This window comes from Corylus avellana, chromosome 2 (assembly GCF_965113065.1).
Source record: "Corylus avellana chromosome 2, dhCorAvel1.hap1.2, whole genome shotgun sequence".
Taxonomy (NCBI): domain Eukaryota; kingdom Viridiplantae; phylum Streptophyta; class Magnoliopsida; order Fagales; family Betulaceae; genus Corylus; species Corylus avellana.
Window position 1 is genome coordinate 5,690,623 of NC_142491.1, and position 14,784 is coordinate 5,705,406.

At 34.0% G+C, this 14,784-nt stretch overlaps 2 protein-coding genes and 1 pseudogene across 2 annotated transcripts; 2 read left to right on the forward strand and 1 right to left on the reverse strand.

Moving 5' to 3' along the window:
* Positions 1 to 1,674: 1,674 nt before the first annotated feature.
* On the forward strand, positions 1,675 to 2,811 carry LOC132168024 (acyl-CoA--sterol O-acyltransferase 1 pseudogene; annotated as a pseudogene).
* Positions 2,812 to 5,234: 2,423 nt separating this feature from the next.
* Positions 5,235 to 6,621, forward strand: LOC132168025 (non-specific lipid-transfer protein 3). The gene is made up of 2 exons (XM_059579093.2): positions 5,235 to 5,703; positions 6,347 to 6,621. Exons 1-2 carry the CDS (start codon positions 5,348 to 5,350, stop codon positions 6,354 to 6,356), a joined length of 366 nt encoding a protein of 121 aa, XP_059435076.2. The 5' UTR covers positions 5,235 to 5,347; the 3' UTR covers positions 6,357 to 6,621.
* A 3,804-nt stretch (positions 6,622 to 10,425) lies between these two features.
* Positions 10,426 to 14,512, reverse strand: LOC132167546 (structure-specific endonuclease subunit slx1). Its single transcript, XM_059578549.2, has 3 exons — positions 14,139 to 14,512; positions 13,295 to 13,401; positions 10,426 to 10,845 (listed from the first exon to the last, which is right to left on the reverse strand). The coding sequence occupies exons 1-3, from the start codon at positions 14,354 to 14,356 to the stop codon at positions 10,652 to 10,654; spliced, it is 519 nt and encodes a 172-aa protein (XP_059434532.2). The 5' UTR covers positions 14,357 to 14,512; the 3' UTR covers positions 10,426 to 10,651.
* Positions 14,513 to 14,784: the final 272 nt, after the last annotated feature.

A 14,784-nucleotide genomic window follows, 5' to 3' on the forward strand; every position in this document is an offset into this window, starting at 1 on the left:
TCAGATTCTTGGGGTTTTGAAGAAAATTTGAATTATGTTTCACTCTTGTTTTTCTCATTTACTAAACAAAAAAAAAAAAAAAAAAAAAAAAAAAAAAAAATTGGAATTCTTTTTCTTTCTTTAATGGTAAACCAAAACAATATAAATATCATGGAGGTTTGAAAGTAGACTGCCTTTTTTTTTTTTTTTTGGTTTTTTGTTTTCCTTTTTCTTGGTTCTTTTATCTTCTTTTTTTGGGGAGGGGGTGGGCTTCATGCCTTCATATTGCTTATGGGCCAATGTAACAAAGCAAGATATATTACCCACATTGAATCTTCTGGAGGCTAGCTATCAAAATACCCAATAGCTCATGGCCCTGGAGGAATACTTAGTTACCCAGTTACAAAATCTTTTTTCAGCCACACTTTCCTCAAATTCTACCACCATTATCTTTGAGAAAGTGTCCGTTTGGTTTAACGATTTCATAATATACCATTTGAAAAAAATAGTAGTTTTAAAATGTAGAAATAAAAACACAATTCTTAAAAAATCTAGTTAAAGTCTTCAGTAAAATTATATATAGTTCGACATTTAAAATTGCGATTTGACCTTTAAAATTGTGTATTTTTTATAATGACTTATTTACCTACGATTTAAAAACATAAACACGCTCCCAAACAAAACACATCCTACGATTTTTATTTAAAAATATACTTTTGACTTGTAAAATTGCAAGGCAAAGGGATTGCTAGCTTGCTCACAAAACTTCTTTGGCACACATGTGATAAGAGTCGAACTTTCTATGAAGAATATTCCTCCTTGGCATATTTTTCCACGATCACCCTTGCTTTCAGGAACTGTGATGAAGTTGTATATTTAAAATGCACAGATTTCATGTGTTCATCAAGTCAACCGCGCTGAAATAAATTTTTTTAGGTGTATAAAATATAAATAATCCAACCCAACACTAATCATGTTGATATTTTATATGATATATACTTTGAAAATTCCATTTTCATCTCCCCCACAATATTTTTGTATTCAGAATGCTTTGCACATTTTTGTTGTAACGTTGCACCTTCGTTCCCACTTGAACCAAAAAAAATGGCCCGCCAACGGAAAAACGCGTTTTGCAAAGTCAAGGCGAATCTTTCTTGGAAAAAATGTAAAATTAGTCATAAATTTTCTAAATTTTTTTAAAATTGAGCTAAAACTTTATGTAGTAAGTATAAATGACAAATAACTTTCCCTTTTCGTTTAAAATTTTGATGAAAATCATAGTTGACTAACCATCCTCAAGGTTTTGGGGGTGTTTCGGCTATCACATATCGGACCGATTTTAAAATGGTCGGACCACGATCTCTAGATTTTTTTAATATTTATATTTATTATGAGGGACACACGCATGTCGTATTATTGTTAGTGTTGATGTGACAATATTACGACGGTTTTCTATCAAAATTTCAAATGAAAGTTCGGACTAAGGAGTTATTTGTCATATATATGCTTATAACATAAGGTTTTGAGTCAATTTTTAAACCCTGAAAAGATTATTGCAAATTAGTGCATCCACGTGACTGATTTTGTAAGGTCAAAGGTCAATCTTTCTTTACATCTTAATTTCTGTACATCAATCAAAGTTTTCTTGTGAAACTCTTGAACTTGGATCTCACATTCAGATCTTGCTCTCCCACATTGCAAAGATATCAAGAAGAAGCAAAAATGGAGGGAGAGATACTGAGCTTAATAAAGGTATGGATTGGGGTTTTCGCATGTCTTTCTTATTGCTATGCAATTAATAAGATAGTCTCCAGAGGCCCTGCAAGACTCCTTTGTGTACTCCCAGTCGTCTTCATCTTCCTCTTCCTTCCTCTCAATCTAAATTCTGTTCATCTTGGAGGCACCACTGCATTTTTCATTTCTTGGCTTGGGAATTTCAAGCTCTTGCTCTTTGCTTTTGGTAAAGGTCCTTTGTGTTCTGACTCATCAATCTCTCTCGGACGGTTTGTAGCCGTTGCTTGCACTCCCATCAAGATCCACCAAAAAAAGCACCCATCTCCACCAATATCACATCTAAATGGCAAAAACAAAGAAAACCCTAAGGGAAGACAAATATTTTTCCCTCTAAGGCATGTAGTAATTGGTGTCCTTTTGGCCATTTTGATACGTATCTATGATTATAGTGAGCATATCCACCCAAAGGTTATATTGTTTCTATATTGCTTTCATATATATTTTCTCCTAGAAATCATTCTAGCCATGGTGGCAGCCCTGGCTCGAGCCCTGCTAGGAGTGGAGCTTGAGCCGCAGTTCAACGAGCCATACCTCACCACCTCACTCCAAGACTTCTGGGGCAGGAGGTGGAACCTCATGGTCACCAGCATCCTGCGCCCCACCGTATACGATCCCACTCGCCATGCCATGACACGCGTCGTTGGCCGCAAGTGGGTGTCAATCGCTGCCATTCTCGCCACCTTCATCGTGTCGGGGCTCATGCATGAGCTCATGTTCTACTACTTGGGGTGCGTGAATTCCACTTGGGAGGTCACATGGTTCTTCCTCCTCCAAGGTTCGTGTTTGGCGGTCGAGGTTGTATTGAAGAAGGCGGTTTTCGCCGGCAGGTGGCGGTTGCCGCGGCTCGTCTCGGGGCCCTTGACCATTGGATTCGTGATGGTGACCTGCTTTTGGCTGTTCTTTCCCCAGTTCCTCCGGTGTAAGGTTGATGAGAGGGCGTTGGAAGAGTGTGCTGCGCTAGGCAAGTTTGTGAAGAATGTCACCCGTACATTGACATACAAATTCTCTACATTTTTTGGGATAACTCTATCAATATGAATCATATGATGACAATGTTAAGGCACTATCATTTTTAATCTTATATTTGATGGTAGGAAAGTGTTATTGCCACACAATAAAATTGTATTCACATAATTACATTCTTCTGGTCGTTTTGTGACTACATCCAATGGAAAATGGGAGGAAATTAAGCATTTCAAATAACTTCTAGCTATTAATCTTAAAATCTACATTAATTAATTATGATATAATGAGTATTCATTCGATCGACTCCGATCGAGAATGTGCAAAAGATAACTACTCCGCCACTTGATGTTAATTGTTGACTAATTGTGCCAAACAAAAAATTAGTTAACATTCCTAATTTGCCAGCGAGCAAGTAACATTTTCTACACCATGTTAGACAATGATAGCATGATCTACTAGGATGGCAAGGAGTTTGACATCATCATTTTGCTAGGACTGTACCTTACGAACAAGCGACATATGGCAAAAGATGTATTTCACTAGAAGATGCGAATTAAATGGCATGTTTGGTTAGGGTCACAGTACTTAAATGGAACATGATCTTCTCCTATCTAAAATAGACTGGAGAATATTAAGTTAATGGCTAGAATTTTTCTAGAGAGAGATCTTAAGGCCATAAATAGGACATTTGTCCTATTAATAATAATAATAAAAAAATTATATATATTTTTAAAATAATTGAAAATTAAAAAAATAATAAAAGATTAAGGGATGGTTGAACCATCCCCATTGGGGGTGGCCATTGGGGCTGGGGGTGGTCCGATCACCTCCAAGGGCCAAATCAATATAATATATATTGATTTGGCCCATGGGGGGGCCTCCAGCCACCCCAGATCGACCCTTGGGGGTGGATCGGCCACCCCAAGTGCTAAATCATTTTTTTTTTAATTTTTTTTATTTGGCCCTTGGGGATGGCCAAACCACCCCCATTGGTGGTTCAGCCACCCCTTAATTTTTTTTTTTAATTTTTTATTATTTATTTTTAAATTATTTTTAAAATATATATAATATTTATTTATTTTTATTAGTAGGACATATGTTCTATTTATGGCCTCAAAATCTTTCTAGAGAAATCTAGGTCATTAACTGAATATTCTTCAGTCTATTTTAAACTGGAGATGATCCAAATTCCCTCAAAACGAGTAATACTATAAATTATATTTTTATGTCATAATTATCTTAAAGGTTTATCATGTCTTTTACCCGTCTCTCTCTTTGCCTTTTTTTTTTTTTTTTTGTCTACACGGACAAAAAGATCATCATTTATTTGTTTGGACAGAAAGACAACGAAATGATCGATTTAAAAAATATGAATTATAGAATAAATTAGTTATTAAAATTTAGAAAGGAAGACATTAAATTAAAATGGTACGAAAACAGAGAAATTAGGTATAAATTTCCACTTTTTGCTGGTTGATGGACTCTAATTAATCCCACCCCACCTGCCAATATAGCCTTTTTTTTTTTTTCGAATTGAAAAGCTTTTGTCCATTTCTACGTTCTGATAAAACGTACTGTCAGAAACTCACTACTGCGTTTCTGAAATTTGTAGTCTGATTGCGAGTAAATTTTGGTACGGTTCTCACATGCAAGCAGTAATTTTTAATTTGGAAAAACTATATTTAACTTCCCTTCTAATATTTTAATTTTTACAATATCTCTCCAATTTTCTATAGGAATTACAAAAAGTTTCCTTACCTGATTCAAAATGATTAAAAAAAAAAAAAAAAAAAAACTCTTACGTAAGACAAACAAAAATTTTGACAAAAAAACAAAGACAGAAAAAGAAGCTAAAAATGGTCTTTTTATCATTTTTTTTATAACAAAATTGGGACATTACAACCTCAATAGAAAATTGTAAAAACATTGTAAAAGTTAAAATATTTGAGGAAACCATAGACTAATTAGTTGGAGGGAGATAAATTTTTGGATTGGCTTAGGTTGTAATGACCTAGAGAAAGCGTTAGCTATTTGTGTTATTATTCTAAAAAGATTAATCAATTTAAAACTTCTCTAGAATCACTTATAAAGTCTTAGTTTCAGTTAGTAAATAAGAAATGTGAGACTTAGTATTTATGAGTGTCAATTTACGTGGGTAACTCGTCTTCCCAATATGAGACTGGGGTATTACATAGGTGCCGTAAAAAAAAAAAAAAAAAAAAAAAAGAGCAAATCTGCTATAGTTTTTTTAACTGTTCAAATTTAATTTCAAGTTTTTCATTAAATAAAAAATTAAATTAAATCCAAACCATTAAAAGAACTAAAAAAAAAAATCTCCCTACTTTTTTTTAACCCTAAATTTTTACCGTTGCTTCCTCTTCAAAAGGACTCTGTTTTCACTTTTTCTCTTGCATTTGTGGTAGCATTTAACTCGCCCAACCAGATTCCACCAACACACACTAATTAAGCCCAACTACCAAACAAGCTCCTTCATGAAACACAATCTTTCGACTTGCACCACCATCTCCAGTATATAAACAGCAAGGCCTCTTACACTCAGCCAGCGACCAAAATCTTAAAACTAGCAATCAATTCAATTCTTATCTTCATGGCTGCCTCTGTTGTCCTGAAGCTGACTTGCTTGGTGCTTGCGTGCATGGTGGCAAGCGCACCCATGTCTGCCGAAGCAGACATAGCATGCAACCAGGTGGTGAGTTACCTGACCCCATGCGTTTCTTATGTAGCCAGTGGTGGGTCTGTGCCGGCTGCCTGCTGCAGCGGGATCAAGTCCCTCTACGATCTGGCTAAGACCACGGCGGACCGCCAGAGCGTTTGCAGGTGTCTGAAGCAAGCTGTTAATGGGATTCCGTACACTGGTTACAACATTGGTCTAGCGGCTGGACTTCCTAACAAGTGTGGGGTTAACCTCCCTTACAATATCAACCCTTCTGCAAACTGCAACGAGTATGACTGCTAGCTCTTTTATATATGTGATCTGCATGCAAAAATATATTTTTTTATGCATGAAGATTATCATAAGTCCACGATAGCAAATATACATGTGTTTTACGCACAACAAGCTGATGTGGTATAGCCATGTTAGCTCAAAAACATTGGCCACCTTCTTTTATGGATGGCCGATCACTTCTTTAAGGCTGGTAAGCCACGTCAACTGAACCTTTGAGGGTTGTTGTAAGTCGTAACCACTCCCAAAGTCCTATTTAGTAGTTACGGCCACTAGATCTCTTTGATCTGTTGGTATCATAACTATCAAATTTGGTAGTCCTTGGAGGTGGTGCCACCCAAGAGGACGTGTGGGGGTGGTAGGCCACCTCAATGTATGAGGGTTGTCGCGACCACTCCCGATGTAAAGTTTTGTGATCACGACCATCAGATCTCTTTGTTTTTGTGGCATTGTGACCACTAGATCTAGCAGTCCCGATCCATCCCGTGTGATGGTTGGGGATGGGGCCACCTGGGAGGGTGTGCAAATTTTTTTTTATGCTACTAGCTGTGCTTAAAAACGGACACATGATTAGCATTACTCTTTAAGAAATGTGTTTATAACTCTTTTCTGTTTTTCTCTTGCTTGTAACCCTGTTTGCAGCATAAAGTGAAGTTGATGGACCAGTGGTTTTCATCTACAAGATGTAGTAGCTTGAGAATAAATGGGTGCTTTTATATATCTGCCTGCAGCTCCTGTTATAGCTTCGTCTTTGTAGTCTTGTAGTTGTAAATCATCCACTTGATGGGTTGATCTTGCTTTTAGTTCTATGTACTTCGCCTTCCAAGAAGATCAAATCTGTGGATGTATATCTCAGTTATCACTAAAGAGTCATGTTTGCTACTTTATCCTTGCTAATTGCATTTGACTTTTACTTCTCTTACGCAGCTAGATATGTAATATTAATTGGATGTGTGACTTGTGCTAATGACCAAAGGGTTGCTTCAAACTACCAATTAACTATCTACACCAGAAAAATAGGTTTGATTCTCTAACAGTCTAACCAAATCAGGTGATTCATGGAGCATCGATCCTTTAGAGTAGAATGGCAACTCGAATGTCGAGTTTGGATCGTCTCGAGACATAGATAAAAGACTAAATAATAAATCAATATAGAAAAAAAAAAAAAAGAAAAAAAAAAGAAAAAGAAAAAAGAGAAGGTTGGATACTTTCTGCGAATTGGGGAAAACACAGAGAGGTATATAAAGAAAAATATGAGGAGAAAATAATAGGATGAGCAACTGGAATTTTGTTGAATGATGGACTACAAAATAAATGATTGATGGCTTAAACCTTGTTTGGAATTACGTTTGAGAAATAAAGTTTTTAAGTTAAAAAGAGTTTTTGGGCAAAAGCTTTATTTTTAAATTTTTATCAAAAGTTTTTTTTTTTTTTTTTTTGGTCATTTTTAGGCTTTGTAGACCCTTAAAAGTGCTTTTAATTTGTTTACCAAAAAAATAATTTTTTTCTTCAAATAGGCTTTTTGAATGTTAAAAGCACTTTTAAGCTCCTCAAACGCAATCCTATACAGACCCTTAATATCTAAGACTAATGCAGCTGATCACAAAAATAAATGTGGCTTAAATGACCACATTTCCCACTATGATCCCAGCCCCAGGTTGTTTTAGCTTGTAAAATGTCCAAGTTAATGTCCACTCCGTTAATCCTAGTAATTATATTTAATTAATAGTAATGCTGATAATCTATAAAGAAAAACGGGATACAAAATTGAATGCGAGAGAGAGAGATCTAAAAGTACTTTTAAACTCCTCAAACGCAATCCTAAACAAACCCTCAAATATCTAGGACTAATGCAGTTGGTCACAAAAATAATTGTGGCTTAAATGACCACATTTCCCACTATGAACCTAGCCCCCAGGTTGTTTTAGCTTGTAAAATGCCCAAGTTAATGTCCACTACGTTAATTCTAGTAATTATATTTAACTAGCACATAATCCGCACTATACACGAGATTCTTCATTATAATTTAATTTCAAAACTCAAACACATTTTTAGGTTAAAAAAATGCATGTAAAAAAATTCATCACGTCTCTTTAAATAAAAAGTCTTACTAAAGGTTATACGTTATTGAACATGTTAAATTAAATTAAAACATATAAATTAAAATATGTTAAAATATTTGTTCCCATAGTTTGAAATGAAAAGTATAAAAAAAAACATATAGCAAGAAGAAAACATGGATTCAAATTATTAAAGCATTAATAAAAAAAATTAGTAAGTATGAACAAAATCTTTTTTTTTTTTTTTTTAATTTTATTTATTTTTTTATGAATACAAAATAAAACAAAATCTTCCACTTAACATTTAAAGCAATTGAACAAATCATTTCACATCTGTTCATTGTTAAATTATCTCTTTCCTCTTTCGAAAGAGTTTCTATTCCCTTTTTTGCACAACAATTAAATAAATTTTACCCTCTTTTGCTTTCAAAAGTAGAAAAAACAATTTTAAAAAACCTTTAAAATTTGAGTAAATCGCACAAACTTTAAAAAAAAATAAAAATAAAAAAATCCCAAAAAAATTCAAATGAATTAAAACATAAGACCATTGATTTTAGTTTAATCCATATAAACTAGTTAAAATCTTTGTCCTCCTATGACGATATTAAAATTAAAATAAGTATTCATAAAATATATAAAAAATAAAAACGGGATTCTTATTATCAAAGTATGAATAGAAAATTAGAATATATAATATTATTGTTGTATGATACCTATTATATTTCAATACAAATAAAACATGTCATGAATAAGGTATGGATTGAAAAAATCCCGAAAGAAATCCGTGATGTTGTAATTCATATTGTTTCGTGCTCTTAGTACTTAGAGCGTAACGCTTTTGTTTTGTTAGAGTTTCTATGGTCTAGATTACTTTGTTGATGATGAATGAAACAAAAAATAAAAGACATATACTTATGAAACATTTGAAAAAAATACTGTTTTTTTTTTTTTAATACAAAATAAAACAAAATCTTTCGCTCAACATTTAATACAATCAAATAAAGCATCTCACATTAGGTTTATTGCTTAATTACCACATATTTGGTGTTTCCAAAAAAAAATATATATGTTGCTATTTCTAGACAACATCAAATAAAGTTTTGTTTTCTTTTAAACAATACCTGAAGATTATCACACAAATGAAAAAAACAAAAAAAAAAAAACCCATAAAATATTCAAATGAATTTATGTTTCTTTTTCTTTTAAAAGAAGAAAAAAGCACTTCCAAACTCGTCTAAAAATCGGAGTAGATCAAACAAACAAAACAAAAAATCTACATAAAACATTCACATGATTTAAAACAAAAAAAACCATTATTTTCGATTAAATAGAAACCCTAGATAAATCAACCTCAAATTCAAATACAACCAAACCACACAAAAAGAAGAGAAAATCAAAGTGGTTACAAAAATCAAAACAAAAGTATTTACTTGAATGTTGTTGCTAGTGACCATTAAAGGAGGAAGCACCATAAATCTTGCCCTATGTTTTGCCTTCAAGAGCAGACTCATGGACTTAAAAGGCTCTGGCATGCACCCTTTTTAGACGTAAAGAGAGAGAGAGAGAGAGGGGTAGAAATCAAAGAGAATTTAATGATAGAATTAATTTGACCTTTTTTTTTTTTTTTCAACGTATTAGGCATATTAAACTCATTGTATTCCTAACATGAATTAATTTAGTTAATTTAATGGCTTTAGAGGACTGGTTTTTAACTTAAAAGGACCGGTTCAATGTTTAAAAATTAAATAACCATAATTATCTTACATTAAATATAGTCACTTAATAATAAAATTCATATAAAGAAACGATTTGAAATAAACACTTGGAATAATGAAACCACCTAAACCTAAAGGGTAAACTATTAAACCATATTAAAAAATAGGAGAAACACTAAACGGTTAATAGAGAAAGTTAAGAAGACACTTAAAAAATTTAAAAAAAATTAAAACTGGTTATGCTTTTAAAAAGTATGAGTTCAGGACACGTGTCGTAATTCCAAGCTCTCTGAGCCAAAACTCGGCATTTATATATATATATATATATATATATATATATATATATATATATATAACAGTAAAGCTGATAATCTATAAAGAAAAATGGGAGACAAAATTGAATGCGAGAGAGAGAGAGAGAGAGAGAGAGAGAGAGAGATCTACAAGTAACAGCCAAAACATTAATCTTACCATTTCCTTAGTTCCCCAGGAAAATGTAGTGCTTTTTTTTTTTTTTTTTTTTTTTTTGGGTGAGGGGTGGGGGTGGAGAGCACATTTCAATTGGCCCTTTGTCATTAGAAGTTGATCTCACAACATCTCTAAGTGACAATGTTAAGTCATGCTTGCAGCTTAAACACTGCGTTTAATGTTTGACTAAAGTGAAACAAATAAGATACAGTCAGTATGACATAGCCATTAAAACATGTCATGCCAAGAGATAGCTCAATCAGTTGAAAATCATATCTAATAAAACAGAGATCATTAATTCGAATCTCTCATTTCCCCTCTTTGGAACACAACTTGATTAATATATATATGTCAAGCAGAAATCTGGGGTGCACAGAAGTCCATAAAATTATTCAGGTTGCACATACTAGTTTAAGGTTAATGTGAGGTATACATGACAGATAACCATTAAACATTGTGTTGTTTCTGCATACAAAAGTTAATTTTTCTTTCATTCTCTCATTATTGAGTATAAAGGAGTTGGTACATTTCAATGGTCATGGCCATTTCTCTGTTTTTACACCAATGACATCAAATAAATATACAACAATTTTGGGCTACTGACTGTCAATCATATGTCCAAGTATGACCGTTCCAATGTATACAACATATTTGATTTGCTCAATTTATCCAAATTACAAGTTATTAAGAATGGCATTTACTAATCAGTAAGGGTACAATGGCCAATCAATTTCTAGGTGGCAGCAATCAAATAAACCATTAACTCTCTTTAGAGCTGCTTGCCTATGTTGCAATAACAGATGTGAGGTCTCATCTAAATGCTTTGGCACGTCTTCATTTTCCTTTTTTCGGGGCAATTTTCTTGAAAAACTTTTCCATTTTGATTCAAACTTACAAGCTACAAATACAATAAAAATAAAAAAGAAAAAAGAAAAAAAAAGAAAAGAAAATCAATCTCAACAACCTCCAACCAAGATGTATTGTCGATCAAACATTCAGCAAAATCTCAAGTAGAAACATGATAAGATAGCAAAAATACAAAAGTTTATTCGCAAGATCTTATATACAAATATGATACTTATGTTTACATACAATAGTGACACAGAGTATCTCATCATCTCCAATTGATGTACAAGTGAGACGATCCAAGTTTGGCCTCCAACTTAATTGTTCTAAATAAAGCCGATTGTAAAATTGGACAATATGCTCCCTTATTTTTCTAGACTTTAAGGACAACGATCCATTAACTAAAGAATCCACCGTATTGTTTCTTCTATTGGAATTTGCCACCATATGGAAAATTTTATTGTTCTTATCTCCCTCTCTCAACCATAGAGCCCTGAAATCCCTAGAAATTTTTTTCTCCACCTTTTAGCATCAAATAAGGGTCTTCCCTCCGCAATAATATTAAGGTCACAGATTCCAAACAAAAGATCCTTTTTCTGCTTTCCAACATTACCAAAAACCTCTTCGTTCCATTTTTTCAGATCCATTTTCAAGGCTCTCAACTTGAGAGCCAGAATAAAACTAGGGGAACCCTGAAAACTATATAAACATTCACCACTTTTTCACATGTTCCACAAATCTCTCTGACTTCAACCAAATGTTCTCAAACTTAAAATATCATCTGCTCCTAACTGCAATGCCACAATCAAGCACCACAAGGAAGTGGTCCAAAAAGATTCTAGGAATCTCCTTAGAGAAACATTAGGAGACTGAGCTTCCCAATTAGGCAATAGGAGAAACCTATCAATTATGGTCTAAGATGGCAAATCTCGATTATTGAACCATGTGAAATTCCCACCAACAACAGGGATATCTGTTACACCATGATAAAAAAGGAATTCAAAAAAATCCAGCATAGATGGGGACTATCAGTTGTCGCCTGATCTCTCAAACATTAAAATCACCACCAATACACCATGGCATCTCCCACCAACTAATTAGTTCAACTAATTCATCCCATAGCCATTTCCTATCATTATTGTCATTTTGACCATAAACACCTACAAAAGCCCACTTAAAATTATCACTGACACTTTTATAAAAACTTGCAACTGTATTAGTCCCCACAAACTCCTCAATCCTTTCCACAAGCCGCCTATCCTACATTAAGAAAATCCCTTTGAAAGCCCCTATCAATCCCAAATAACACCAATCCACATGATGATATCCTCATAAACTAGCACCACAGCCCTAGAAATAATCGTTATTTTAGTTTCTTGTAAACAAACCATGTCCACCTTCCAATCCCTCAAGAGACCTTTAATCCTCAACCTTTTATCCCTATCCCTATCATCTTTTTCACAATACAGGAAAGAATCTTAGGCTTCATAAATAACAAATATGGGAAACCAGTAAATTCTTCAAAGACCATAATTCAAATATTTCACTTGAATCAACCGAAGAGATATTCAAGTTGTCATCTCCTTCTTGATTACCGGGATTTCCATGTAATTAATATTGCTCCTTCCTTCCATATCCGTCCTCCTTCAATGTTTGCTCCTCCATATTACCCATTCTACCCCTACATGAATACTCAAATTCCTAAAGCTGCCCCTTTTCTACCAAAGATTCAACATACAACCTTCTTCCATGTTCCACCAAGAGGTCCTTATTCGCTGGCAGCGACATCATACCATTCAACTCATTCGACTTTGGACCATCATACACCTTTGGGGAAACCATACCCCTACTCCCACAAAAATGGCAACCACCTTTCTTAACTCGGCAACAAAATTGCTCCACCCTCTACCTTCTCACCCCTCAAGAACAACAATGAAGCCTCACCGCCCTCCTACTCCATATTCCGCTAGCACCATGTATCGCCCATGACTATTTGTGCACCTCTGCGCAATATATTCCCTGCTATCAACCCTTAAAGTCCTATAAAACACCCAAATTATCCCCCTAACACCACCTCCACCATAGCCAACAACCACGCCACACTTGACTTGGTCAAAACCACCGCTTGTGAAACCCCTCTGCCCCTCTCAATAATACGTAAACCCAAATACCCTGCTTCTATCTATAGCTCAAAAGTGTTTGTTTCAGCAAAGAAATAACTCACATCACCCATTGCACTCGAACAAAACTAAAACTGAGAAAATGTAGATAACAGTCCTCTACATAGATGCTGGGACGCTCCTCCACACCGATGTGAGAACAGGCGAGAGAGAGAACTAACATATCGTCCCCCAAAAACATTGAATGTTTTACAAGATTCTTGTCAAATTCTATAAATATGAGAAAGCATACATAAGCTCACAGGATGTTAGCTACTTGGTGTCTGCAAAGTAAGAAAAGAAAAGTATATAGTCTTTAAACCCAACAGATTAGAAAAATACCTTCACTTTGGTCCTTAAAACCTCGGATAATACATGCACATACCCATGGCCTTCCTGCATGAGAGGCTTTTGCACCACCTTTAAGTTCACCATTATGTTGTCTCAGACTACACAAAAAGTTCCACTTTGTTAAAGTGAATATTAGTGGGACTTGTCCAATTATGAAGAATACCAGTTCTTTGTACTCCGGGAACGAAAAGCAGAGTCCAACAGGGAAAAAGTAGTAAATTTAACAAGGAAGAATAAAAACAGTAAGATAAGCCTTAGATACTTAAATCTTTTTGGGTAGAACATCTCAAACAATATTAACACTTTCATGGAAGAAATAAGAAATAAAAGAAAAATATATATATAGACAAAATTCCAGCTTAGGAACCAGCATTTTTTTTTTAATCCAAACTCAGATTTGACTATTTCTTAGGCCTAATCAACATGCCAATACAAAATATAAATTACCTCAGGTTTTTGAACTATTGAGGATCAATTACAGATAGCATTAATTAGATGGATGAGATTACAATCGAAGAACACAAGGAGACATTTAAAGAATCCTTCTTTAATTCAATTTAACGCATACAAACAAGCCCTCATCAGTGAAGTAAATATTAGCTTAGACATAGGATCTTAATCAAATTACAAAACTTGAAGAAAAAAAAAAAAAATGCAAACTCTTCGTACCAATCATAATGTGATATCACATACAAAAAAATGATATAAAAAAAATATCAACCTATTTGTGCAATAAACTAAACCAAATTAAGATACCCAGATGACAATTTTCAACAAATTAATCAAACCATCCCTTGACAAAGAACAAATCGTGCCAAAAACATATAAAACGTACCGACGAGGGAAATCGGTGGTGACCCCAACGTAGGTTTTGATGGGGACATTGGTAGAGAGAATGAGGTAGACGCACCATGATCTGGAGCTCAATTTAGGTAGTGAAATTCTTGGTTTTGAGTCTTTTGACGGTGATGATGATGATGGCTTTAATGGGTTAGGGTTAGAGTTTGGACTTTTAAGAGATCGGAATGTCCTGGACAGCAGCCTCACCATCATCGGTACTCTGTTTTATTTTTGTAAAGTTCGTAGATTATAATCTTACCTTTATTATTTATTTTATTTTTATTTTATCTTATGAAACCAAAGAGAAGGAGAGGGAAGAAGGGCATTCCCAAATCCCACCAGAAGTTTGAGTTAGGATTTTATTTTTCAATTTCAAGTTATTCTAATTTCTAGTAGATTATAAAAAACTTTTGTAGATTAAAATGGTTGGATCTATGCTACACGTTTCACTTTTTTACGCTCATTTCTACACATTTTTAAGTGGCTTTAAAAATCATTATTAAATTAAAATTCTAACAATGATTCGTTCCAAATTTAAAGAAGGTTTTGACCCATTGTCTTGGCCTATTGTCAGCTCATTTTTCAGCCAATTTTTTCATTAAATTATTACTTATTTTAAAAGCTTAAATTATGAGAGTCAA

Bases quoted from the DNA above. Each gene is read 5' to 3' on its own strand.
- LOC132168025 (XM_059579093.2), top strand. From the start codon at position 5,348: ATGGCTGCCTCTGTTGTCCTGAAGCTGACTTGCTTGGTGCTTGCGTGC.
- LOC132167546 (XM_059578549.2), bottom strand. From the start codon at position 14,356: ATGATGGTGAGGCTGCTGTCCAGGACATTCCGATCTCTTAAAAGTCCA. The intron at 13,402-14,138 runs GTACGTTTTATA...CTTTTTGTGTAG, and splicing joins ACCACCGATTTCCCTCGTCG to TCTGAGACAACATAATGGTG. The intron at 10,846-13,294 runs GTATTTTTCTAA...TTGTATTTGTAG, and splicing joins TTTTAAGGACCAAAGTGAAG to CTTGTAAGTTTGAATCAAAA.